The sequence below is a fragment of the Cuculus canorus genome, chromosome 2 (genome assembly GCF_017976375.1).
Source record: "Cuculus canorus isolate bCucCan1 chromosome 2, bCucCan1.pri, whole genome shotgun sequence".
NCBI classification, from domain to species: domain Eukaryota; kingdom Metazoa; phylum Chordata; class Aves; order Cuculiformes; family Cuculidae; genus Cuculus; species Cuculus canorus.
In genome coordinates, this window is record NC_071402.1 from 114740652 (window position 1) to 114767100 (window position 26449).

At 39.0% G+C, this 26449-nt stretch overlaps 1 protein-coding gene across 4 annotated transcripts in view; it reads left to right on the forward strand.

Annotated features, from left to right (window-relative positions):
- NEK11 (NIMA related kinase 11) overlaps positions 1–24804 on the forward strand; it is a 103723-nt gene extending 78919 nt beyond the window's left edge. For 3 of the 4 annotated variants that reach the window (XM_054057187.1, XM_054057189.1, XM_054057188.1), the window contains exons 15-16: positions 4288–4384; positions 21974–24804. In XM_054057187.1, coding sequence (XP_053913162.1) covers positions 4288–4384; positions 21974–22178 — 302 coding nt within the window. In that variant the 3' untranslated portion in view covers positions 22179–24804. The remainder of the gene's footprint in view (positions 1–4287; positions 4385–21973) is intronic. The other variant, XM_054057190.1, reaches the window with a different exon arrangement.
- The last annotated feature ends 1645 nt before the right edge of the window (positions 24805–26449 follow it).

Consider the following 26449-nt stretch of genomic DNA (forward strand, 5'->3'; position numbering starts at 1 on the left):
ATTTTACACAGGTTAGATACTTACAGTCTTTGTTTACCCTAAAGCTACTTGTGTCCACTTTGTGGTCAGTGTGTCTTCAACTGATTACTGGCGTGTTGGTTATAGCCATGGGATTGACAGAACCAGCCTGTGTGCCCACTTCTTGTCATCCCATATCTGTAGTCCTTTACACCTCATCTTTTCTCTCCACTTTTCAAGGAATCTGCTGTTTATCAGGCTAGTATTTCTCTACATTAATTGAATTTTGTTAGCTAGAAAGATGCCAATCTGCACAGAATACTACTATCCATCTAAAAATACCGGTTGTATGATAAAAAAGTAAGTGGAAATGAAACAAAATAGCCATAATTACCTGGTTGTTAGAAAAAATGCTGTTATAGCTTAAGCAATTCAATTAAAGTTGCTGGCAGGTCAAAACAATTTCAGGCAAAGCCTTGAAGTCCTTCAAACTCAGGTCCAGGCATGTGAGCTGCTACTAGCAGTTGCAACACCATCTTACTGGGCTACAGAGCTATATCATCATTATGATGACTACTCCTGGAAACAGTATGGATTTCATTACAATAATAGTGCAGATGCAGAAATCTGGCTTGGCCAGAATTTCTTAGAGTGTCTTTCATCGCTAAAGGTGTTGTGAAAAAATTACATGCCATTTAGAGCATATGTTAGAGAGCATCTGAGCAGAATAAAACTAGAACTTTTCTTATGTTAGCAAGGGCTGTGATAAAGAGGTTGCAGTAAATATGCATTGTTTTTCCACAGGTGCAATTTCTTTAGTATAAACCTCAGTGTTGAATAGTGAAAGGACTTTTGAAATAACTGAGTCTTCTCGAGAGTTCCCACTGAGTCCCCGTGAATAGCAGTGCTTTAGCATGGTACAAGGTTCATTTTGGATTGGCTCTACAGTTCTGGGTGGAGTATATTTGAAATAAGGTAGTCCATGCTGATGAAGTTTAAAAAATTGGGGAGATCGCACAACAGAATTACAGAATGAAAGGAAGTATGAAAAACTGGTTTTACAATTTAGTATAGCTGCTTAGCTTAAAGGAGGAGAAGGTTAGAGGCAGTTGGGTCAGTTGGTATTGTTTTAAACTCAGAGAAGTACATCTGATTCTAAGGAGCTTTTTAATCCTGTAGAAGAAGGATGTGCAATCCCTTGTGTAGCAGTGAAAGCTGAAGAAAGAAATCCAAAATCCAAAGAGAAGTCTATGGTTCAATGGAGATAATAGCTTCACAACACATAATGGCTTACTTAGAGATGAAGTAGATGCCTGTCACCGTTTATCCTTTTGTTAGCAGAAATGTTGGTAGGAATGCCTTTGGGCCATAATGTATGAAAAGTCTCACCAGATAGTCCTAATCACCTGTTTTAAATTATAAATATCTGTGAGTAAATGTCAGCCAGAGGATTTGTTTCCCTACAGATCCTTTAATTTTCCATGTGACAGAGGCGGAGGGAGGGATGCAGTAAGAACCTCAAACTGGTGCTCCATGAACTGAGGGGACAAAGATCTTTTGCCTTTTTTACCTTGTGTTGTCCTCTGCAGTATTGGGCAAGGTACTGGGAGAGTTTTCATCTTTAAAATATGTATAGAAAGACACAATACCTGGTTTTGAAAAGTCAGTGCTCTTGTGTGGATGTATGGGTAGGCAAACTGCTTGAAGCTGGGTGCAAAATATATTATTAATGACTTAACTGCTTCTAAGAAAATACCTCTGACAGAAATTGATGTGGATTATGAATCACCCCGGGAGAAAATTTTGAGGCTGCTTGTAGCAACAACTAAAAAACTCTTAACAGTTTTCACTGTTTCACTGTGAAAACACTTTTTATGACTAACCACACCTTTGCAGCATCATACAATCTGTAGTCCTTGCAGCTGCCTCATAGGACCCAGAAAATCATATTAAATGGAGAGGAAGATAGATACTAGTTTGTGTGTGGCAATTAAGTTTTGCTTGGCCAACTGCCAATGTGGAGAGTAGACAAAGTACGAATTATTATGGGCCTGGAATCCCAGGAAAAAACAAGAAGGATCTCTTTAATAATGAAATGTCGGAGGATAAGTAGATATTGTAGCAATAAATTGTAGCAATAAATAGACTGAACCCACGAAGCAGAAAGGATATGCTGAGCAGTGATATATTCTGCAATAATAGTAATACCAAAATTTAGCTGGAGCCTGTGGTTAAATGTACTTTTTCTTAAGAGAATACATAGATTATATTTTCTTTATCTCATTGGTGTTAGGCATCAATTTTTTATTGCTTTCAAAGACCCAAAGCCCCTACATCTGGACTTTAATTCTATGCCAACTCAAAAAGGAGTGTGCCACCCAGTAAGTCATGAGCATTGCTTTGCACAGCACTTGGAGTTTCCTCAGGGCCATCCTGAAAGTAGCTGAATTTTCCAGTGCTGCTAAAGTAATTGAATGATTACAGACCCCATGTGAAAATATATGGTTATGTATGTGTAGAGCAGAAAATGTTTTTTTCATCAGTAGGTTAAGTTATTCGTTACTAGTGAGAACTGAATTGTAATTTTTCATCTTTTAAACTTTGTTAGCATTGCCTCAATTGTGATACTGAGACACCAGACAACTGTTAACCCCTAGGTGTAAAGAGAAGTTAGGAAAATGTTTTAAAAAGTCAAATTGTTTGTACATAGCCAGGTAGCAGAGTCAGGAATCCATTTCTTCTGTGGTCTTTCTCCATACCTGCTTCATATCTTCTGAATCCACCAAAGCTCTGAACCCAGCAGGTGCTGTGGGTGACTCACTAGGAACCTTCACAATAGAAAGCTTTTATCTTAATATTCAACCTTATGTGATCAGGATCTAGAATCACATAAGTCAGAGGAGCTTAACTTTTGGCAAAGCCGTAATTATGGATTCCAGGGAAGCATTCATTGCTCTCTGGGGGTGTCTATACTGCTTATAGCAAAAAAGTACCTGCAAGCTCCCTCTGGCAATGTGTGTTAACACAAAATTGCCTCAATGTTAAGGCAAACCAAACCAAGCCCCAGCTGAGGCTAAGCTAAAAACCCCTTCTTGGAAGGGAGTATGTGTTCAAATAAACACAACACTGTGTTAACAATTTTTGTGTGACTTTTGACGTGTTCGTATCCTGTGCAGAGCCTTCCCATGTCTGTTCAGAACCTCGGTGCTGTGTGCTACAGCTCACACATTTACATAAGATGTAGTTCCACCATGATACATATTCTTTTCTTTTGGGAGGTGAAATCCTGATGCCACGTGTTTTGTAATAAGAAAGTGAAATCACTGCTTTGTTCAGCAGTAGGATTTCTTTTTCCAATTGTAAAGAAAAGAAAGAAGTAAACAAAAGCAAATGGAAGAACTGAGTAAGCAAAAGAAAAGGACTGGCACAGGAAAAAAATGAGCACAAAGTGGTCAATAAAGAAGTTTTGTTGGGAAATTAGAGGAAAGATTTTAGCCACCAGGTCACAGCGAGGCTCTGGAATTGTCTTCCACTGTGAGCAGTAGGGGAAATAAATAAATAAATAAATAAATTCCTTAGATTAAGCAGGGATTTGTGTGATGGAATGGCAATAGGAAGTTGCAGGATAATTGGACCGACAACTCAGACAGTCTTCTGTGTTTTAGCGCTTCTGTATTCCTGTGGATGAATACCGCAACTGTTTGTGAGCATTAGGTCCTTCAATATTGCAATATCCCACACAGCCTATTAACAGACTCAGAGTGCATGTGTGTGTTTCTCACACACATATATATATATATATATATATGTATTTATATAGTGAAGTATATTTTAATATATAAAATATTATAACACATAAAAAGAGTACCTTTTTCTGAAGGGGAAAGCAATGCCATAAAGACTTTCTGTTTACAGTAATGATCAAGCTAAAGTAGAGAGTTGCTTGCTAGGAAGAAAGTCCTTGGTCTTATAAATAAGTGCAAGAACAATCGAGAAAAATACATATTGTCTAAGCAAATTTAATTTTGCTGAAAATTTACATGTCCTGGCACTTCCTCAAGTGACTGTCATGTCTGTTGTGGTGTAATTCCCTGTATGCTACACAGAAAGAAAATTGTTGTTACCATTCTGGTGCTTTTAAACTATAAATCTACTTGTCCCTCAGAAAGGAGTTGCCCTTAATGTGCATTTAATAATCTAATTAATCTTTAATTAATGTGGCACTACCTTGTGAGAAACAGGAATAGTCTTCTTCCTTCTGACTGCCCTTGACACTGCAATAGAACTCAAGGGATGAAGGTGAATAAGGTTATGTGCATTGATTTGTAGGCTCAAGGACTGTCATCGGAGTGTCTCCAGGGACGCCCCAGGGATTCAGAGCTCTCAACAGCACTATGGCTGAGACCAAACTGAACCGCATGAGGGAGTAAGTAGCACGTTTATTTGTTATCAATATTCAGAGAGAGATGGATTGGAAAAACTGCAGAACACAGCAAAGAAAATAATATATTGCTTCCCCTCCCCAAAAAATCCCTTCAACAAAAAGTAGTGGATGGTAAGTTAATCTTAAGAGACTGGATTCCTACTTGCCTCCACAGAGAATGAAGGTTAGCTGTCATTTCTGATGATTTTCTCATAATCTGCACAATAACCATCATCCTTCTAGTATCTAGTTTGCCTTCACTGCTGTCAGTGTGGTTCTGAACTTTGCTTTCTTTGTTAGCTCAGCACATGCCCATAAATCACCTGCAGATATCCATGTTCCCACCATGTTTGCCCCCTTAGCCACATTTCGTTCTTGCCTGGAACAAAGGACTAATAGATTTGTTTCCCATGATGATGTGTGATTTAAACCAAACATTACTGTTGTTGGCTGAGATTTTCATATGAGATAGAGGAATTTACATGTGCAGCTCCCTTTGAAATTCATTGTCTAATTGCTTTCAGCATCATTGAAACTCCAGCTTTATTAATAGAGATTTTAGTGTCTTAATTAAATAAAGATCTGTGTTTCCCTCCTAGGATGTACTTGTTAATGTATCTTGAGCTTTTATCTTGATTCAGTAATTTCTGGCCTTCCAAGATTTATTGCACCATAATTTAAGTACTAATCCGATATTCATAATGCTATGTGTTATTTCTGAACTCAGATTTTCCTTGCAGTGTTGCAGCATTCAACCGATTTCAGATTGTAAACGCCTTTAAAAAGGGCAGTTTTCTCTCGTGTGAGTGTCCAGCGCCAAAAAGTATGGTGTTATCAGAATACAAATAAATTCAGTTAATACTAGATTTAAGTGAATCCACAAAAGAAAATAAATGCGACTACAACAGCGTTGATGCCAGTCGCTGTTTTAAACAAATTACAGTGCCAAATGCACCAGGTACTCAAAGGAAAATGCCAATCAGATTTACTTCACGTAGAAGTTATTCAGTTTTATGATATTTCAAGATGGGGCAGCTTCACTTCATGGCTTAGCCTTTATTGTGCAACCAGTCAGCAGGTCACACAGCCTGCCACTCTGATTGCCTGTACTTTTCATGGAAAGTACTTGCAAAGATAAAAAAATGCATTGTGTTCTGCTAACTTGTTGTAGGGTGAGGTTGTTTAGTCAAAATGCCTGCTAATCTTACAGCCTTCACCTTGTGTTCCCATGGTTACAGGATAAACCTTAACTGTTTGAACGTCATGGTCTTTACCTTTAGGGCCTCTTAGGTACAATTATATCACTTGCTTCTTTCAGATTCTGATTTTCCAGTGCTGTTTCATGGTTTTCATAGTTTGTTGGTTCTGATAGGATAAGCATGTAGCAGTCGTTAAATGCTGAAAAATTTGGAAGTGTTTCTTATACGATCCTTGGAAATGTCACATTTCAGAATACTTTATAAACTATCTATAGGCTAATAAAAAGCCTGATTAACTCCAGTAATTCACATTTAATGCATAAGACGTCCTAGTTTTGGAACATTTTCCTAATCATCTCATTTCTGAATGAGGACAGTCAGCCAGGTCTCTAGGCTGAAAGACCCACCCAGCCAGCATCTTGAGAACTTCCAGTAGACCATATCCATGAATGATTTTCACATTACATTCTTTAGGAGAAGGAATCAATTCTTGTATTCTTGTGCAGGGCTTTATACCTATATTCGTGTGAGAGGGAAGTTGTGTCTCTACAGGAATATAGAAGTAAGCCACAGATGTTCTTGAATATAATAGGTAGGAGTCCTTTGTCTTCTATTTTATGTAAGAAAAAGGCTCACGACTTCACCTACAGACAGCCTTATAGTGTTTCTGATTCAGTCATGAGCTTCCTTCACTATAGTCCCTGAATGTTTTCCCTGGCGTTTTCTTTCCAATTCCCACTGCACTCTGTTCCAACATTTTAAATTGCTGTCCTCTCAGTAGAAATCATGATAAAATCACCTACTCCAGTGACAACAATTTCTAGTTTATTATACTTGTTATCAGTGTTCATTATAAAGTTCATAGCAGCAGAGATTTAACTTTACCTTTCAAGTAGAGTTCATTCTCTCCACAAAAACTTCTTCTTCAGTGTTAAACATTTTGATATTGGGATCTTCTGCAGTGTTGATAAGAAATTCCTATTTCTTGAACTAGTTCACTCAAAGGTTATCTAAGCTTTTTCTCATTATGCTTCTTCCCAGCCTTGCACGTTAACAGTGGGAAGACAAGCAAATATATAAATCAGAATTGTGTGACTCATATTCCTGATGTTGGGATTTTAGGCTGAGGAATTATGTTAGGTGCTGGAAACAGGAGGAGCTGTTTCTTGGTGTTATCTGTTGTGACCAGCATCTTGTTCTCATGGTGGTTCTCATCCATGGTGCTGGGTAACTTGGTGCATGCCTTAATCTGAGAAGCTCGACTCTCACATGCTATCCAGAGCTGAATTATCTTTACCAGCAAGATCCATAAAGAAAAATTAATATCTGCTCCACAGATGCTCCCCTGTAGAGATTTTCCAACTGTGCATCTCAGAAGAGAACCTGCTGTTCTCCTGCAATAATTCTTCAAGACAAAGCTTTTCTTTCACCATCAGAGAAAATTGTTATACCACCTATTCTGTTTCCTCCCGCTGCGAGGTCCATACAGCTTGTCAAAGTCTTCTTCTACATGATGTCAAAAGCTTTGACAACACACATTGTCTGAAAGATTGGCTTTGTCCCTAAGGAAAGGTTTTAGAAGTGTCGTTGTAGCAAATGGTGACTTCTTTTCTGCCAGTTTCTGAACAACTTGGTAGACAAACCCAGAGCTTTCTTTAGGTTTGGACCAAGAGCACTAATGGCTTGTAATAGGCTAAAGAGTTCGAAATCTGCATTAAAAGAGACAGATTCATCTTCTTTAGATCTCTAGCTGAAATAGTTTCTCTGCTTCTTACTCAGAGGCTCTTCTTTCCAAGTTGTTAACCACCTCAGTCATAATTTGACCTTGGTAAAGGGCCTGGCAGGAACCTCTGGAAAGTCTTATGATGTATACTTGACATCTCAAGTTTGTGAGGATTTCATGATTTAAAATACAAGAGGGAAGGTGAGAAACAAGACAAGCGTGTGTAGAAATTTGTGGAAAAGAACAAGCCTTTTTAGGATTTTGGTGAAATTGGCTATATTCACAATTGCACTTCCACACATGATGTAGTATTCCTATCTCAGGTGTCCAGCGACTGGAGGCTTCCACTCTTCAACACTCTAGTCAACATTAATTTCCTGACTTTGCAAAATCAGGATTTGTGTTTTAACAGAGTAAGGCTATTTTTTGGGTAATGGAATAGCTATGAATGAGAATGTATATCTTGTTCTCTCTTTCTTGAAAATACGAAGAGAAATAAAATGTAGGAAACGAAGGAAAAAAAACCTTAGTACAATGTTTTATGCTCCGTTGTAGAGGTATCCATGAATATATACAGTGAGTCATTTTAATAGCCATGAACTTTAATATGCAGTTTAGAATTCAATAAAATGTGTATCGGTAAAAGGAAAAGGCTTTTCTGCCCCAAATTTTAAGTAAATTAAAATCCTTTAGCACAGCAGTAAGCACCTTTTAGTCAGTCCCTGAAGTCTTACACACAGCAGCATGCCATGATCAGGCAAAAGACTTCATCATCACCTGCTGAGTGTAAGTAAAGCCGTCTTTCAGAAGTCACAGAGAAAAGGCATTTGGTGATATTTTTACTCTGTTCCTGTGAATGCTCATAACACCATTGGTTTAGACTCATGAGCAGTATGCATATATGCTTCTTGTGCTTGTGACATGGGCATCAAATGTATTGTTTATCTTAAAAATTCAGAAAGAAAGGTCATACCAAAGTCATTGAATAGGCATTGAATATTCTGTAAGAGAAGTCATCCTAAAAATGCCTGAAGTATAGAAGACTTTTTGTATATTTATTTCTGCACATTTTTTAACTGCTGCAGTAAAGAAACTGATTATTTTAGTGTTTTATTAGGTACTGCGTGGATCTTTCTAAGGGCCAGCTCTGAACCTTCTGAAACTGGTTTTGTTATTGACATAATTGAGGGCAACTTTAGGTGAGGACAAAAGCAAGAAATATAGAAAAGCTGATTGGGTTTTTAGACTTCCATAAAAAAATTCTCAGTGACCTTTTAATTGCCATTGACTGTCATGTTGAAGGTGTCATAATGTAAATATGCATGAGGAATGTCTTCTTACAGATAAAAGACCTTTGGGGAGGAAGTTTATTGATACTGTCTGAGCTATGACTGCTTTTTGCAGACAAATAGAGGACATTATTATTGAGAGTATTGATCCTGGAATGTTTTTGAGCATGAAATTTCCTCTTACACATGCCACAGTTCTGCCCTACACTCCATTTTCTGGTAATAATTTCTGTCTGATGATCACAAGACGTATTACAGCATAACTGCAGCTTTTTGATTCTTGTAGGCTAAGCCAAAGTATTACTTACATATCCATCCTTCTCATCACAGTCTTTTTCACACCTCATCTTTAAAGGCCAGTCTCCATCTCTTAATTGTTTAGGGCCAAATGAGCTCACTACAGAAACACATTAAACATCTTAGCCCATGAGATTGTCTTTCTTTTACTGTTAATCTATTTCAAGATAATTGCATACTTACCTTCTAGACCTAGATTTGAAGGTCTGAAGTATTTTGAGTTTACTGTTTGCTTCACGAGCAAGTGAAGAGAGAATACAGTAAAACTAACTGGGAACACTAGGAGAGTTGAACTTGCCTTTACATGACCATGCTTCTGTTCAGGAGAAGTGAGTGAACGCTCCCAGCTTGTGAGTCATTGTGGTCCCAAGGCAACAAATGAGAGAGAAAATGGGAATGGGTGAATCCTGGGCTCTGCATGCCTAAGAAAAAATGAAGGTGAGTGTGGCAGTGGCCACTGCCTTGGAGTGAAGGAGTCCGCTAAAGCAGATGAACTAGCCCCAGCTCAAGGCTGAAGCTGGAGCTGATAATCTAATTCTCCAGGCATTTTCTGTGGGTCTTCATTCACCTTCTTCCCATTGTTTATGCTGTTCCCATTGTCCATGCTGTTCCCCTTTCCACAGCCAAAGCTAGTGGCCTCTCTTGTTGTCTTGGCCCTCCTGTCTCTGCCTTCCTCAGCTATGTGGTTTGGGCTGTTATCAGTCAGGAAGGGAAAATTGGGCAAAATCTCAAGTTCCACTCACTTCTGAAAGTACTGAAGTCCCCTGGAGGTGGTTATCCTGTGAATATCTTCCTGATGATAGTTTGACAGCTACTGCTCAGTTCCTGTTGGAGTCCTTATTTCCTGGACTCTTTTAGCATACTTTCCTGGTTCTCATTCAGACTGTATGCATTTCACTCTTACATCTCGAAGAGTGTGATCCCTGGTATCCAGATACATCAAATTACCTTTCAAGATCAGAATGATAAATGGGGAGAGGTGTGAAAATGTGTGAATCTTGGAAAATCCATTGTATTAATTTTGACCTTGCCTGGCTTCCATACAAGAAATAAACTAAAATACTCGACGAGATCCAGTTTTCTCTAGAAATAATTTGTTACTAGTGACTTCTCCTTTTCTGCCTAATACATGCAGAGTCACACAGAAAGCAATGGCAACCAAATCAACAAACCTCATGTTTCATGCTTGCAGGATGAATCTGTTTCACTGCTGTAATGGGGCAGAAATTCTATAGGTTTCAGTTGGAAATTATGACATCTTTAAAACTCATTCATTCCATGTGCCTAGAGTATTACAACCCTTGGCCTTCCGTTTTAGTGGTTCTTCAGGTTTATGGCCTCTGTTATTCTTCACAACATGCCCCAGTACACCTGACCTCAGCCGAAGTTGCGAGCAATCTGTAATTAAATTGTTAGATGGGGGTGTGCTGGTCATATAGATCTTGATGTGCTGCCCCGCTGGCTATGAGCAATGTAGGAATTGAATAGCCGCAACTGAAAGGTATTTAGCAACACACGGTATGTTTTACCAATATTTTTTTGGTTTTTACTTTTGAAGATAGTGTGTATGTATTGCTCTAGCCTAAGATTATGGAAATTGGAATTACATATTAAAGTAGAAGGTCACTGATCCAACTGTTGTTGGGTTTTCAACCAGTCTGTAACAGAAACCATGTTTTATTCTCTGAAGTAGTCTCCAGGGTGAAGCCCCCAGCTGTGTAGCCTAAATTGAATTGGTACTAGGTTTATTTGCTGTATCTCGGTATAAAACTGGCCACAAATATTGATATTTAATTGCTTTATTTGTTGTCCTTGTATTGATGCCAAACATTAAGGCTCCAGTTCAGCAAAATGCTTAGGCATGTACATAATGTTAAACACAAGTAGTCTGTTGCCTTCAGAAAGACAACAGATGCCTAAAGTTATGCAAATATCCAACTGCCTTGAACAGAGCATTTGTACTGGAGGATGTTTACACGGCCCGATTATAGCAACCTTTCCTACATGCTTATGAACTTCTCTGAGCCCTCTTTGTGGAAAGACACAGGATAGTTCAGAACATGTTTTAGGCTCCTATTCTGAATTTACACATAAGAGTTTTGTTTCCTTCATGCCGGTGCCAAAGGTGGTAGACAAATAAGCGTATAAAGTTAGGCTGGGTGACCATTCACTTTATTTTTACCTGTATTTGTATTTCTTGCAAGTCACAGATTGTTCTTTGAGAATCTTTTACTGCTTCTCTCTGTCCTGCATCTGGAGAGGGGAAGAGCTTGTCATCTGCCAATGCCATCATTTCAGCAGTTCTTGGCAGTGTTACTTAGCACTTTGGAATGAATAAAGTGAACAAACTCAGTAGCTAGAGTGAGTGTATCTGTAAACTAACATACAAAAGGGCACAATTAAACTTTGATCTGTTTTGTTGGCGTGCTCATCACCAGGATCATTTTGCGTGTTACTTACAACTCAGGTCCAACTCTTAAAGTGTAAGATTTTTGTGAATTTATTTAGGTATGTAAAGAAAACTCAGAGTTTTTCAGCTTCACTACTGAGCTGCATGTCATAGATCCATTAGCCATTCTATTATCCTGAATTTTCAAGGATTTTCTTTTAGAGTGCACAGTAATGTCATAATTCCTTTAGCACTAGAGAGAATTTTAATCCAGTACATAGAAAAACTGTATGTATAGATTCACTCATTTTAAAATGTCAAGTAGAGCCAAACGCTCAAAATGTTAGGAGAATTAGACTAATACATCTTTTTGTTTTTCACAAAAAGTGTGGTTTCCCTAGTTTCCCATAATACATAGACTGAGCTGTTCAGTTTAGCGCCTTGATTTTGTCAATAGCTTACAAATGTGAGAATGCTTTCATGTGGCACTAATTGCATAGTCTGTTTTCAATGCAGAAACGCTTGAGGAATCTTGACAGTGTTTACTAGATGCAGCGTTGCGACCTTGGGAGGTTTGCAGAGGCACTTGGGAGAAATGTAGGTAGGGAATACGCAAAGAGCATTCTCCAAACTCTTAACAGGTCTACTGATGTTTACGGTATCTCACACTGGTTTTGTCTTATACGCTTGCTACTCTAACACTGTACTTGTCTGTAAAAGAAAATCTGTCCTTTTCCTTCTTTCCTTAACCACATTTTTCTCAATCATCACGTAGTGACTTCTGGGTTTGTATATATAAGTCATTAAGGTATACAACTTGTATTCCTCGTGTGTCAGTAGGTGAGCAATGCAGACTTGGTATCATAAAAAATAGCCCATGGGGTAAACTGTCAGAGACTGGGCAGCATGCAAGCTATCATCTTGTGTGAGGGAGAGATTAGTAGATCCAAAACACTGTGTTTGACATAACTCCAAAGGGAGCAGCCGTCACTTCTGAGGGTTCAGCAGTGTTGGAGGTGGCTCTGTCACAGATCTGTCTCCTTCTGCAGTGAACCTCCTTTCTGAACAGCTTGTTGGCATGCAATACATGCACTATCCTTACATTAGCCAGACATGGCCAAAGATTGTGACAAAACCAGAGGATACTAGTATTTGTAATGCCTAGCCTCGCTCTTAGTGTAAGATAGCACATTAGACATGTATGTCCATTAGCATTTTTCTACAGGAAAACAAAAGGAGCTGAGTATTGGAAAAATACACTTTAGCTTAATGGCAATTTTTTCGGTTCAGTCATGTTTCAGAGCAAGGTTGGGTTTTATCTCCGTGAGCTAATAGCTGAAAAAAAAAATATTTACAGAGTACATTATAGTTGTATAATGTATTTCTGTAAATGTTAATAGAAATCTTAATTTTTCCTTTATATGCCATATTTCCAGGCATCTACATGTACATTTATTTGATTTTCCAAGACATTTGAGACAGAGGAATGATCAGGGTCCTATTTTGAAAAGTGTTCAGGTATTAAATGTTTGCGTTGGGGGAAAAAAATAAAAGAGCTAGATCTCTGTCTGCCTCTTTAAATAGCTCTGTGAAGCTCGTGTTGTTTTCTTGAAGAGACAGGAAATGCATAAACCTTTCTAGACCTTTCTGGAAATCATAGATCTACTGTCCATAGTTGGTATTTGCTTTTCTATCTCTATAGTATGTTGTAGTCATGGAATTTTATGGTTCTGCCAAAACATGAATTAGCTTTAGTCTTGTTTTGTGCTATGAACTTCTTCCAGGGCTACAGACGTGGAAAGGGCCCTGAAAGGAGCCGTGGGCTTAACCCACCTACCTTCAGGCCTCTTCGAGTAGATATATATGCTTGTAATAACTGGGCATCTTAGCATCCAAAGCAGCTGGGTTTTGTAACTTTTAAAATGTCTTTTTGATTGGGTTACTTAAAAGTAGTATTACTTTTATGATAACTTTTTATGTTTTTTTTAGTGTAGTTCAGCACTTGAGCACTGTTTCATCTCCGTCCGTTGCTGTACAGTACACAACCCCAGCTGAAGTTTCTGTTAGTAAATTATTATGGGGCTTGTGTGGTTTCTATCAAGAATCACCCAGCTCTATACCAGCTGATTACTTGACATATTTTAATGAGAGTGGCTTATTGGTAACTCAGAATTGCAGTATTTTACATCCAGTATTAATATTTAATAACGTTATAGCTAAAGAAAATGCTCAGGTTGACCAAAAATATATGTGGTAATATTTAACATTATGATTATTTTGGTGAAATGTACAAGTCTGTATCTTTCTCCTTCTCTGATGGGCAAATTGTTAGTTTTGTAACTTATTTTGGTGTGAGACACTAAATCGGGAGAGAAGCCCCACCAAAATTCAAGCCATATAAAAGGAAATCATCATTAACTCCAAATTAACACACAGCTGAATAAAAGAGATTCTTATGCTTTTATGGGAACTGTATATAATTATTGACTTCCCAGAGATAAGTACTGTATCCTCATATGCCCACATTCAAGAAGCAGGACTATATTGTGCTGCTCTTCAGACACATCTGTCTAAAACAAATGCATCGATAAACAAAGCAAATGGCATCAGGTTTGTGTTAAATGTGCCTTGAATATTTGCTTGATGTGATTCAGTGATGCTGAATCAGCTGAACTGATGACTTTTCGAAGATTCTTTGTGTGCAATGACACTGTTAAAATAACAGGATATCATTTGAAATAAGGTTAGAAAGTCTAGGAGATCTCAGAATGTGTATAAAGAGACTGCCACCGGGGAAGTTTGTTTCAGATAATTCCTTGTGGGCACTAAATGCTGTCATTTTCGCCTGTCTTATCTCCTGAATAGGTCTATATTAGTAAACTTATTTCCTCTCTCATTTTTATTATTGGCAGTAAATTTGTTAGCTTAGGGAGACTTTAAAATTGCAATATTAAGGTTTGATTTAAATGACCAGGTTTTGTTTTGATTTGGTTTTTTTTTTCCTTTGGAAAAAACTAAAAAAATATTTATTCTTATGACAAACTCTATTCTAAATTAGTCGTAGCTAGAATTCAACTAGCAGCTCTAAATTCTAATTAACGCTTATTGCATGAGCAGATGTCAACTTCAATTCCTATTTTATAAATTCATTTATCTTAGAAAATGAGATGCATGAAGAATATTATTGTTGCTATTTCTTCTGCTGTGTGCCTACAGCTTTTATAATAATAATAAGATCCTTCTTAGCTCATGGGAAAACATGTCCTAAATATGCTTTAGACTTTGCAAGTCTTTGATGCGGGACATCAGAGAGGTTTGTTTGTAATCAAATTAAGGTGCTTTAATTCAGGAATTATGAAGTAATTAAGGATGAATTATGAAAATTATCATTGTGTCTTCAAGTGAAGAAATTTTCATTCAGCAGTAATATGATGAAAGTCAAAGTCCATTGAGGCTTGAAGGTGAAGGTACAGGATAATAATAGCAATTCAGGTTTCCGTTTTCAATTTTATGTAATAATTCTTCCTTTTTTTTTTTAATAAATCCTTTTCTTAGACTTTGCCATACTTTTCATGTTCCCAAGACTGAACAGCTGTCAGAACTAGAAAAGTATTGCCCTGCCTAGAGAAATAATTTCCTAAAAAATAAATCATGAAGCTTAATAATGCTCTTCTTCTAGCAGATCTCAAAGGGTCTTTACAGAGCAACAGACAAACTTTGCTGCAAATGTAGTTTTGAACCCAGAGCAGGTTGTTTCAAGTTTCAGAGAAGTTTTAATCATTCATAGTCAGTAATGTCAGCCTACTGAATGACAGCAAGATAACTTGAGAGGATAAGACCTTTTATGTTGTAACTGAGATAAACCTGTTTGTTTACTGAACCATGAGGCGCTGCAGCAGATATTATAAGATGTTCTGGTACGGTTTGAAAACATTGTTTTTTATAAGATCAAAGATGTAATTTCCTGATTCTTTTGCAGAGTTATTTCAGGAGATAAGTATAACAATCTTTTCCACCAAGATTCGTGTTACTGTTAGTTAGCTGCGAAGTGGCACGATTGTACTGTTTTGAAGAGAAATATAAGGTTAGTCAATAAATTGTTAGAAATGGCATGTTCAGGAACAAATAAAAGTTGGATGTATTGATGGAAATCCAAAGTAATACGGCTGGACTCTTTAGAGATACCTTCGAGTTACAGAGGACAGAATTTAATGAAATCTGCTGAAATTATTATTTCAAAGATCCCTGCACTTGCTTTTATGCCCCATGAGCCCTAATTATGACAGATTTGCCTCCAACTTTACAATATGCTTGTTGGCATGGGATGCAGGTGGCCAGACTGCATCCAAAAGAACAAATACATGCCCACTGGAATGGATATTCCATGTACAGAAAGCTTCTTTTTTAAGGTTTACGTTGAGGTAGGTGTGAATAACATCAGTATTTGGAAATAACCTGCATTTTCTGTGGCTGGCTTAGGACCTGTGTGATTCAGAGGGACTGTCACGGTATCACTGTAGTGTGCTCAGTAGTGATTTGTGTAAAGCACGGTAACTCAGCAGCTGCAGAGCCTGTCCTTGCTCCCAAGCAGTGACCACACCAGAGCTCCCTGGAGGCACTAGAGAAAACCCTGTGAGCAAAAAGTGCCACTTTCCTTTAGGGGTGGATGAGGAAGAGCAGAATGATTTAAATGATAGTCATTATCACACTGAATGACATTTGAAAGTGAGAAGCTGAAAACCCCCTTAGCGGCTGATTTGTGTCATAGTTATCCTTCATACAGGCAATGACAAGCTGTTGAGAGATATTAACCCAGCTGCTAATACCCACAGAGGAGTGCAAACTTAAGCATTTATCTTGTTATGTTGCTTTTGTCAGTGTTACATAAAGGTAGTTGAATTGTAATTGATCTCCAGACCAGAAAGGAAATTTTAATATGTAGCTAGTAGCATAATAGTCAAAATAAAGACCTGCAGGATAATAGAAAATTCTCTGTTCACTCAGGGAAAGATTTACAACTTTCTCAGCCAGTTGAGAACACAACGTTATTATATTGTCAAATTTTAGTAATTTTGCACTGATGCGAGGGGAATCAACTGCAAATCACCAGATAGCCTGATAAATTCATTGGGACCCAGATCCACTAAATGACTTGGAACATTTTTAGACACTCTGAGTACCAACTTGCAGTTCTCAAGGGTCGTATTTAGCTCCTTCTAGCGTTGGCTATGAGTCAAAGCAGTAAGTGCCTATGATATTTCTGGTATTCATACTGCTTCTGACATGCTTAGAAGCACCTAATCCTTGGTAGAACCAAGTCCCTATCTCATGCTCAAACACTGTCATTATCCACAAATCGGTTATTTGCCCGCCTCTATGGCCTTTGGGGTTTGTACCAGCTGATTTTCTCTAGGCTTTGATTTTTGTGCTGCACAAAAGCTGGCAGCAAGAGGCTTGTCATTTCAGACCACAGCTTTCATGGATGACTGGCAATATCTGCTGTCCAGCCAACAGGTTAGTGATCTCAACATACCACCAGGCTATGGAGGTCCTCAGCCCTGTGCCATCTCTGCCTGGCGCGTTGGGACTGCACTCTGCAGCCAGGAGTGAGGGAAGTTGCAGTGCTACAGACTAGGAGAGGCCTGGCTAGAAAGCTACCTAGAGGAGAAGGACCTGGGGGTGTTGTTTGACAGAAGACTGAACATGAGCCAGCAGTGTGCCCAGGTGGCCAAGAAGGCCAATGGCATCTTGGCTTGTATCAGAAATGGGGTGACCAGCAGGTCCAGGGAAGTTATTCTTTCTCTGTACTCGGCACTGGTGAGACAGCACCTTGAATACTGTGTTCAGTTCTGGGCCCCTCACCACAAGAAAGATGTTGAGGCTCTGGAGCGTGTCCAGAGAAGAGCAACGAAACTGGTGAGGGGGCTGGAGAACAAGTCTTATGAGGAGGGGCTGAGGGAACTGAAGTTGTTCAGCCTGGAGAAGAGGAGGCTGAGGGGAGACTGCTCTCTACAACTTCCTGAAAGGAGGTTGTGGAGAGGAGGGAGCTGGCCTCTTCTCCCAAATGACAGGGGACAGGACAAGGGGGAATGGCCTCAAGCTCCACCGGGGAAGGTTCAGGTTGGACATCAGGAAAAATTTTTTCATGGAAAGGGTCATTGGGCACTGGCAGACGCTGCCCAGGGAGGTGGTTGAGTCAAGGGAAGGGTGGTTGAGTTAAGGGAAGGGTGGATGAGATGTTGAGGGGCATGGTTTAGGGAGTGTTAGGAATGGTTGGACTCTATGATCCAGTGGGTCCCTTCCAACCTAGTGATTCTGTTATCCTATGATTCTAAGTTGGGTTTACTGTTGAATCTCTTGCAGTTTGCAGAGAGAAAGCACAGTCTCTGGGCACTAACTTCCACATGGTAACCTGTATTTCAGTCCCAAGGACTGAGGGACTCCAAGGATTGCTCATGCTATTTTATCCAGGGACTGCTTTCTGCAAGTAACGTCTGGACATACCTCAAAGTTGCCCTTGGTCACAGGTCTATCCAGGGTTATCCTCTGTCATTGCTTATTCTCTTCTGGCCGAATACATCTGCTTTCATATGAATCAGAATGAAAGTGGAAGAGAGTGCTTCATCCCTCAGTCTTACTGGTGATTATAGTAATGATCTGGGAAGCAGGGGTTTGCATCTGCTTCTAACTCCAGGTTTCCTGTTCGCTGTGTGAATGCACTCACAATGGACCCTGGAATAAAACATTGGGACAACTGGGTACCTGTGTGGTCATGTTGAATTATTGTGAGTCCTGGATGGGCAGAGGTGATTTTCACCTTGACGAAAGCCAGACAAGTGTCACATTTAGAACAGACATTTCTTCAGTTGTGGTTGGCTGTTATTTTGGCTGGATGCCTTTTTAAGGTGCCTGTGTTACATAGGGAGCTTAGGGTTCAACCACAGAACTGTGAATTTAATTGCATGAACAAGATGCTTGCAAGTTAGGAAACAGAGTGCTCAAATGCCAGCAATGAATCCCTCTGTGGATCTGAGTCTTTGTAACGCAGTGAAACAAAAGAACGAACGATCTGAGATATGACATTTAAACACATTGGTGTATATCATCCTGAGTCAGACCCTTGGATGGTAAAGCTTAATGTAACTCCTTTGATTTCAGCGTAGTGAAAAACAATTTAGGGCAATGTGGGATGTGATTCTGTCCCACAGAGCTTGTCGGACTAATGAAATCCCAGATGTCGGGTGTCCCCTTTGCCTGTGTAGTCTTCACTGACAAAGAAATGATGCATCATTTCTGGGGGAAAATAGTTTGTAGATAAGTGAGCTATTAGATAGCAAAAATAGAGTAAATGCCAGAAGATCAGAAAACATGGCCAAACAGGAGGCTAAATGGACACTGTGCTTGTTTGGTGGTAAGTTTTTTAATAATTTCAAAGCTATAAATGCAGGTGTACCATATTTCATATGAAATAGAAGTAACTGTAAATAGAAGGGTAGTGAAAAATCCCTGATTGTGACTCTGTAGTACTTCACAAGGATGGAATAATATCCCTTAGCACAGGATTGAGGCCATGATGTGCAAAACTCATTTTCCAAGAAGCCTCTTCCCCCCTCCCTCTATCTGGATGATGCATTCACTCAGTAACATCTTTGACATTTACTGTCTTAGATCCCCCACTTCTGCCTCTGTGACAGGAAATGCATGATGTGGTAGCAGACTTGCGTTAACGCAACTCTCAAGTCTAAACAGACTCTGATGTCTTCTTCTGTAAAAGTAGATTATAATTTTTGTCACCTGCCCCTTAATTTTCAACTCATGAACATTTTTCTCCTGATTCTATTGTATCAACTGTTCTACAGGTTAGCTGCTTTGCATGCTCTGCCAAGCTTTGCTGAAAAGATTTGAGTTTGCAGATCACATTAATTAGTAGAAACAATACTCCCGGGGTATGTATTTGCTTGATTTTTTGTCTTTAGACAGGATTGCCAAAAAAATAAGCATACTCATCTAAGAGGGAGAGAGGAGTCAGTAAAGGCGTTAATGAAGTAGCAGTGAATTCAAAATAGCTTCTCGGGTATTGATTTTTAACCATTGGAGAGAAATACTGTGATATGTCTAATGAAGTTTGGTGAAGAAATGTACTTTATTTGCCAAGCAAATCCCTACTTAGCTTTCTGTAGTAATCTAATCCCTCTGTTTCCCTTGGTGCCTGAGAATTAATCACTTTCAACAGTTTTAGTTTTCCCCTAAACAGCACTGTTAATAGGGGAAAAAAAAGGCAATTTCTAGTCATGGGAAGCAGGACTGAGTCACATCTAGACCTGCAGAGATTCCAGCTTAGCCCTGTGGCTTCTGATCCTGGGTCCTGACTTTTTCTGCCCCAAGTTCCTGATACACCTCTGTGTCAGGAGCCAGCAGATGTGTAGCTGAAGGGAGGATCGTAGCTGAGCAAGAGAGAGCAGCAGAAAAGCAGAGAGCAGGCGGGATGTGAAAAGTGTTCCTTCTTTACGGCATCAGAGCAGTCCTCTGGGATATCCTTCAGGCAAAAATATGCTATTAGAGGTACTGTCCATTTTTACCAGCAGTAGGTCCTACTGTATGTAAAACCAGGATTTTTCAGAAGTATCTTATATGCTAATAAAGTGGTTCTGTATTACTGAGGAAACCATATACTTTCATATCATAGATGAGGTGTGAGAAACAATAAAGTAAAATTCTCCACAATGATTTTCTAAAGATGGAGGAGTTTACATAATGTGGAAATTTTACTGGCTGCAGTTTCACTCCGATAATGTTATTCCTCAGTAATAACGGGATGACCACAGATGAAAAGCAACTACTTTTTTAGGTCAATTATGCTGTTGGGTTAGAACCGTCTTAGACATTGTTAGACATAGTGCAAAATCAGTACAAAATCAGCAAAAAAGGTACAGCTGGAGTATGTGATGTTGTTGGGTGGTAGTGTGCATGTTTAACCCTTTGAACTACTTTTGAGAAGTCTTGCGCACGCTTTCTCTGAACCCATGTGGAACGTGCTGCAGGCAGCATGAGCCCAGGGCCTTGGGCAGTTTCCCATGGGCAGTGAGCACTGCCCTGCAGACGGGAACATGTGCTCTGCTCATGCCTGAAGACACACTTTTCTCATGCCTGAGAGCAAATGCACTGTGTGCTGAAATGGGGAGCGGCTCAAAGCCCCCATCAGAGACAGCAGCCAGTAAATACTGTAAAAGCATGCTAATGCTTTACAAATGAAAGACAACTCACTGCTGGAGTTAAAAATGAGACAGTTCCCATCCTAGGACAACTCTGGGAACCATTCTTTCAGTTTTCTTTTGTCTAAATTTTTAGAAAGCAATGTGTGACAGAGACTCGGTGGAAAAGGAGCGTAAGTGCACATATTTAGGCTGAAGTTTTGGAGGGCTATACAGTTCACTTCCTAGTTCCTTCTTCTTGTCTGAAAGCACCAAGCAAGTGTTAAGGAATCAAATGTTTTAACACGCTAGAGACACACATATAATGCTTGAGAAGTATGTGAGCATTAGATTCTCAGATACCATTATTTATTAGAAAAAATTGTCAGAGAAACCTTGCTCGGATATGCTGAGAAGCTGTATAGAAGGGATCTTCATGCCATGATGGATTTCCTGAAAAATAAATGATTGTGCCACCTAAATACTCTTCAAATCCTCGCAAAATGCTTGTGGGAGAAAAGGCTGCTTACAACAGCTTTACCTAACCAAACGAGGACTTTTTTTTTAATGTAAACTGTAGATGTTCCTGCAAGGTGATCCCAGTTAGCCCAGCTCACATTTCTAACTAAGGGAGGGGCATCATCACCTCTAAAATGTGCAAATCTATTGCTAAAAGACAATAAAATCTCAAATGCTGTAACATATAAAACTTTAGTGAAACAGAACAACACAAATCCTGCGGCAGGTATGTGCAGAGTGGGCAGATAGTTTCTGATGTGCTGAAGGGGAATTATTCTAATATTTTCATGAAAATATAATGAACCCATCACTGAGTGGAAAATTTTATGTTACCTGTGGCTTGATACATGAATTTAAAGGTATTTGTCTTTAGAAGACAAAGTGCTGATCATTATCTTGCAGTTTGTGAATGACTCTTCTTTATAAATCAACATTAAGATCCCATGAGTGCATTCTTTGTTACTGAATTACATATATGTTTTCTGATAAAAGGAGAGTGCCATAGGAAAAGAAGAAAGCTCATGCTGAGCTTGTATAATGATTTCCTTGTTATTTGATAGAAGCTAAAATAAAGCAATTAATCCTGAAATGTATTTGTTCACATAAAATGCCAGTGGTGTCTGGCTGACTGGGATTGCTCCTTTTGGTTTTGATTAAATCCAGAGGTAATAATACATGTGTGTGTACCAGGCTTGCTGTAGGTAAAATAATAGGTATGCCAGATTCAGCATGAAAAGGAATCTTGTTTTGTAATGATGATGGTGGCCAAGTTTTTACTCCTGGGCTCTTTGTATAACAAACAAGCACAATGAAATTCCCCAGGAAACTTCAGTTCCTTGTGCTGTCAGACAAATAAAGTGCATCATTATACCATTTTAATCAAAGGTAGCTACACCATTTAGAAAAAATCAGTACCAGTTATTGCTTGTATTAATATATAATGTGAAATAACTTTTAATTGAGCTTTATGTCATGTTCTCTGCAGATCTGCCATTGGGAAGCTGGGAGCAGAGGTATTTGAAGCAGTGTACAGCTATCTCAAGCAAGCGAGACAGCAGAATGCCAGTGAGGACGAGATCAGGAGGCACTTGGAGAAACTGGTTTCTAGAGTGAGCGATTGCTTTGAAGTGGATCAGCTTCTCTATTTTGAGGAGCAGCTACAGGCTTCACAATCACATCTTCAGCTCTAAAAGGTGTGCCAGTAGCAGCGCTGGAAATGGCAAAGAGTGCTGAAGGTGCTGAGCTGCCTTCTTCAGACCAGTCAGCAAGTATGGGGGGAGGTATTTAAAAGAAACTGCTGAAGGTAATGTAGTACCTAAGCATGTGGGTAAACTCCATTTGAGAATTCAGACCATAGTTACAGGGGCAGGAAGAACGAATGTTTGTGATGGTGGAAGGGAGTATTCACCTTCACCAGAGTCCCCTCTTTTTGCCACTTAAGGCATAAGGAAAAGATGTTTTCCTGGGCCCTGGCCAGGTGTTAGTCCTGAACTCAAAGCATCACCGGCAAAGCTGCCTCTGATGGAAATGGTGCAGGATTAGACACCTTATTAATCTGGTCCTTGTGACATTTAAGCCCATATTTTTTTTACTTGAGCAGATTTACCCTTGAACCCATGTGTATATGTACTGCTACTTAGCCTGTGATTGTCTTATTATTTGTTCAAAAGGACTGCATTTAATCTGCGTGACTTTCAAAGGAACTATGAAATACATGTCTATGAGATAGGTAAATATATCCATACAGATAGAGAGATGTCTATCCATAGACTGTATGTGTGTGCATGTGTAGAAACAGAGATGTGAGGCCTGAGCTATAACTGACTGTTAGATAGGAATCCTTACTGCGAATTCTGAGAGTTTTGGGTCAAATTCATTGTACACAGATGGAACAATAAACTGATTTTTTTTTTTTTGGCTTGCACAGGGTTACCATTATGTTTTTTCTCAGTTTTTATGCTCCTTTCTTTATAGGCATCACACTTGCGGATTTCAACTGTGTGTCATGCTCTGATTAAATACCTAGTTCTACCTCTTCCTTCTTCAGTGTGTATTCTAAGCTCCTTCATCTATCTGTGTAAAATGTTAGAGGATAACAAGGTGGTACAATCTATGAAGGAAACTCAAATGAATTGCAGACCAGATTAATTTTAGGCATCAAGCCTTATCATAATTCTTATGTTTCCTGCTTTTGTGCCACAGTTCTTAAATGACTCGAAGATTGAATTAGATAAATTAAAAGAAAATAATAATATGAATATAAAAAAAATGCTTATTAGTTATTAGTTATTTACAGCTAAGAACCAAAGGACATACCCAGCTACAGAAGATGTGGCATTATACTTCAAAATCAAAGTAACAGGAGATTCTGCCATGTCTGATTTCAGCTTTTATTTGGAATACGTGGTGTTAGAAACTGGGGGCTACAATCCACTGTGATTTTCACTGAGGTAGGGAACATGTTTTTTCCTTCTGTGTGGTGGTTCAGATCCCATAGGTGGAGAGACAGTTTGAAGCACACATTCTCAGTCAGGTTTCGGTCTCTTTCCTGTTCTTTCTTCTTGTACTTTCACTCCCTATCCTTCTCAATGTTGTGTCTGTGTTCCTATTTCCATATTTTTTGCACATGACCTTCTGAAAACAGAAGTGTCTAAAATGTAGGAAGTGTATGTCTAAGATATAAAAGGAGTGCTTGGATGTTGCAGGGACTAAAATTTCACAGAGCAAACAATAAGTAACTGACACATGGTGAGAATAATGTCAGGGAGACAATCTTGACTGCTGCACCTAACTCTGGCTGTGATACAAAGTGACTTATCAGAAAAAACTTCAAAACCAGCCTCTGTAAGCAGTCAATTCCTTTTTATTAATGATGAACACCTCATCAGACTCTTTTCATTCATTGTGCTAGAAAAAGAGACCTGCATAGGAACGCAACAGGCTTTCTAAGGCAGTCAAGCAATAGGGAGACCATTAAAAAGCAACCCTTAAAGCCTGGAAAACATGGTTTAGCCATGCAAATTGCCCTCGGGGAAATGGTTGCACTCTGATGACCAGTACTTTTACTTGTTGAAGAAGAAATCACAGCACCTTTTACAGTTACTTCAGTTGCTTTCTCCTCCCTGCAGGATATAACTTTCAAGTCATGTGAGGAACTGGGGGCTATTGCTTTACCGGTTGTACACTTTAGACTACTCTGGTTTTGTTTTTTTCCATCAATCATACCACAAACAGGCAATGTGTTATACATATTAAACTCAGCAGGAATCTTTTTGTCTTTGAACTGTAGTAAAAGCACAGAAAAAAATCTGATAGATCTGAAAGAAATTCTTCCTTCAGTGTTTCTTTTGAGGGCCACATCAACAAGGTGTTAGTGGCATTATATGCCTTCATTTCTATTCTCGTTTTCCAGTAAAACTCTGCCTTTTTAGATCTTGTCCCTTCCAGAATTGTCAGTGGCTTGTTTGGTTTGAATTTGCACCATCCATACCAGGACTCGCTCTTATTTCAGAGACAATGAGGTCTATCCCCAACAGAGCATGATAAAACCCAGTGAATTTGTCTTCTGTCATTCTTCCTTCTGTACCCCGGCGAAGGATATTCATCAGGAGTTCCATAGCTGGCTTCTGGGTTGTTCTTTACTGGTGTTTAAAGGCCTCAGAGTATTCTCCTGCACTTATGCAGCTGCACAGTAAGTAACCTTCAGTGGGGATTTTGTGTGCTATCACCAGGTTTGCAGAGATGGGCATGTGGGTACACAGAATAAAAGTTACAAGTCCTGTTTCCAGACAGTTGACGTAATTTTCTGTTTTCCAACATATAACAACTAAATATTCTTATCGTGTTAATATTATCTTGATAATGTATAGCTTACACTTTTCTTTTTTTGTAAGATACTGTTACAATAAACCTTTGTTGCATTGTACATGTGTGTACACACACTCATCTCCTATTAGATTTTCTCTTCAGATTGCCACTGGCTAAAAATCCACTGATCCTGAATATTTCAGACTAAACAAAACAATGGAGATTTTATAAAAGTGTATATAGACACGAGTCAAAAATCGTGAGAAGGAACAGCTCATGCAGCCTGGGGTAGAAAGGATAGTACCATTATGCCAGATAGGCTGTTTCTGCTGAGCTTAGGGAAGCTGCGCATGGTACAGTGGTTTGACTATTAAAGGTTACTGTGTTTATTCAGATGCCATGCTGACAATCTTTATATATGGTTATCAGCTTAATTATTTCTCTGTAATCAAGAGTAGTAAATTTTGAATCGACGGAAAAAGTATGGTACTGAATCCTTAGAGATCAGTAGGTTCTTAGAAATGTAAAAAGTCTCAAAAAAGCAGGAGTGGTCACTAATCATGAAGTGATTAAACAATGGTTGAGCCCAGTCAGGCTTTTAACAGTCCCTGCTCTTCCATGAACAGGTCAATATACAAGGAGAGAAGTGCGGAGTCCTTTTCTAACTTAATAAATCCTTGATGGAAGGAGAGAAACAGATCCATTTCATTGCATTATCTATTAGACAAATGCAATGACTTGTCACAAAAGGAAAAAAAAATCTCTTCATAAAAGATTGGATCTTGTATAAGATATATTTTAGTTTTCAGTTTTATTCTGCTGCTGGGGGGACAGGGCTTAAGATGAAGAAAACCCTAAGTCTCTGTCTTTAATACATGAAATATATGTTGTATGTGAAAGCATAAATGAAATACAAGCAAGTTCATTTCCAGCAAAACCGCGTTGCTGGTGGTCGGTAGTAGAAATCTGAAAGGAAGGAGGGAGATTGTTCACGTCATAGATCTTAAGTAATAAAGCAGCAACAGAGCTACTGGAAGTAAATGTGAGGAAATGAACGTAAAGACATTAGATTGCTGTGGACAGGGCTTCATAAAAGGTTGTGTTTGACCTACATATTTGTACCAAAAGCTTCACAAGCATCAGGTAACCTTGCTTCTTTTTTATTGACTCTTCTGAAAATGCTACAAGATGTATTACTTGATGCAGAGATACTGCAAACAAAGGAAGTGAGGTGAGTAATGATTTAATGCTTTGGGGCCTCGAACCCGGTAAGAAAGTGCTTGAACTATAAAGAGGAAAAGAACATTTGAGGTTTTTGTTAAGTAGAGCTGTCAATAACTTGTCCACAGCTGGTTTATGAGGCAGACCAATTATATTTGTCACAGCAATCAAAAGTAAGTCCTTTCTTAGAGGTGATTGGCATGCCAGATAATCCCTAAAAGGCATCAGAATCCTCTCTTTATAAGAGAAAATAGAGGTTTCCAGTGTCTGAAATCCTGCCTGCAGGAAAGGACCATCCTTCCTGCGTGACTTCCTACATGACATGGCTTCCTAGTCTTAAATAATGCATCGGGATTTGTTCTCTCTGCTCTCAGTGAGCTCCAGCAAACTACAGCAAACTACTCCTTAGAGCTGCTGTGGAGCCTTCACAGCT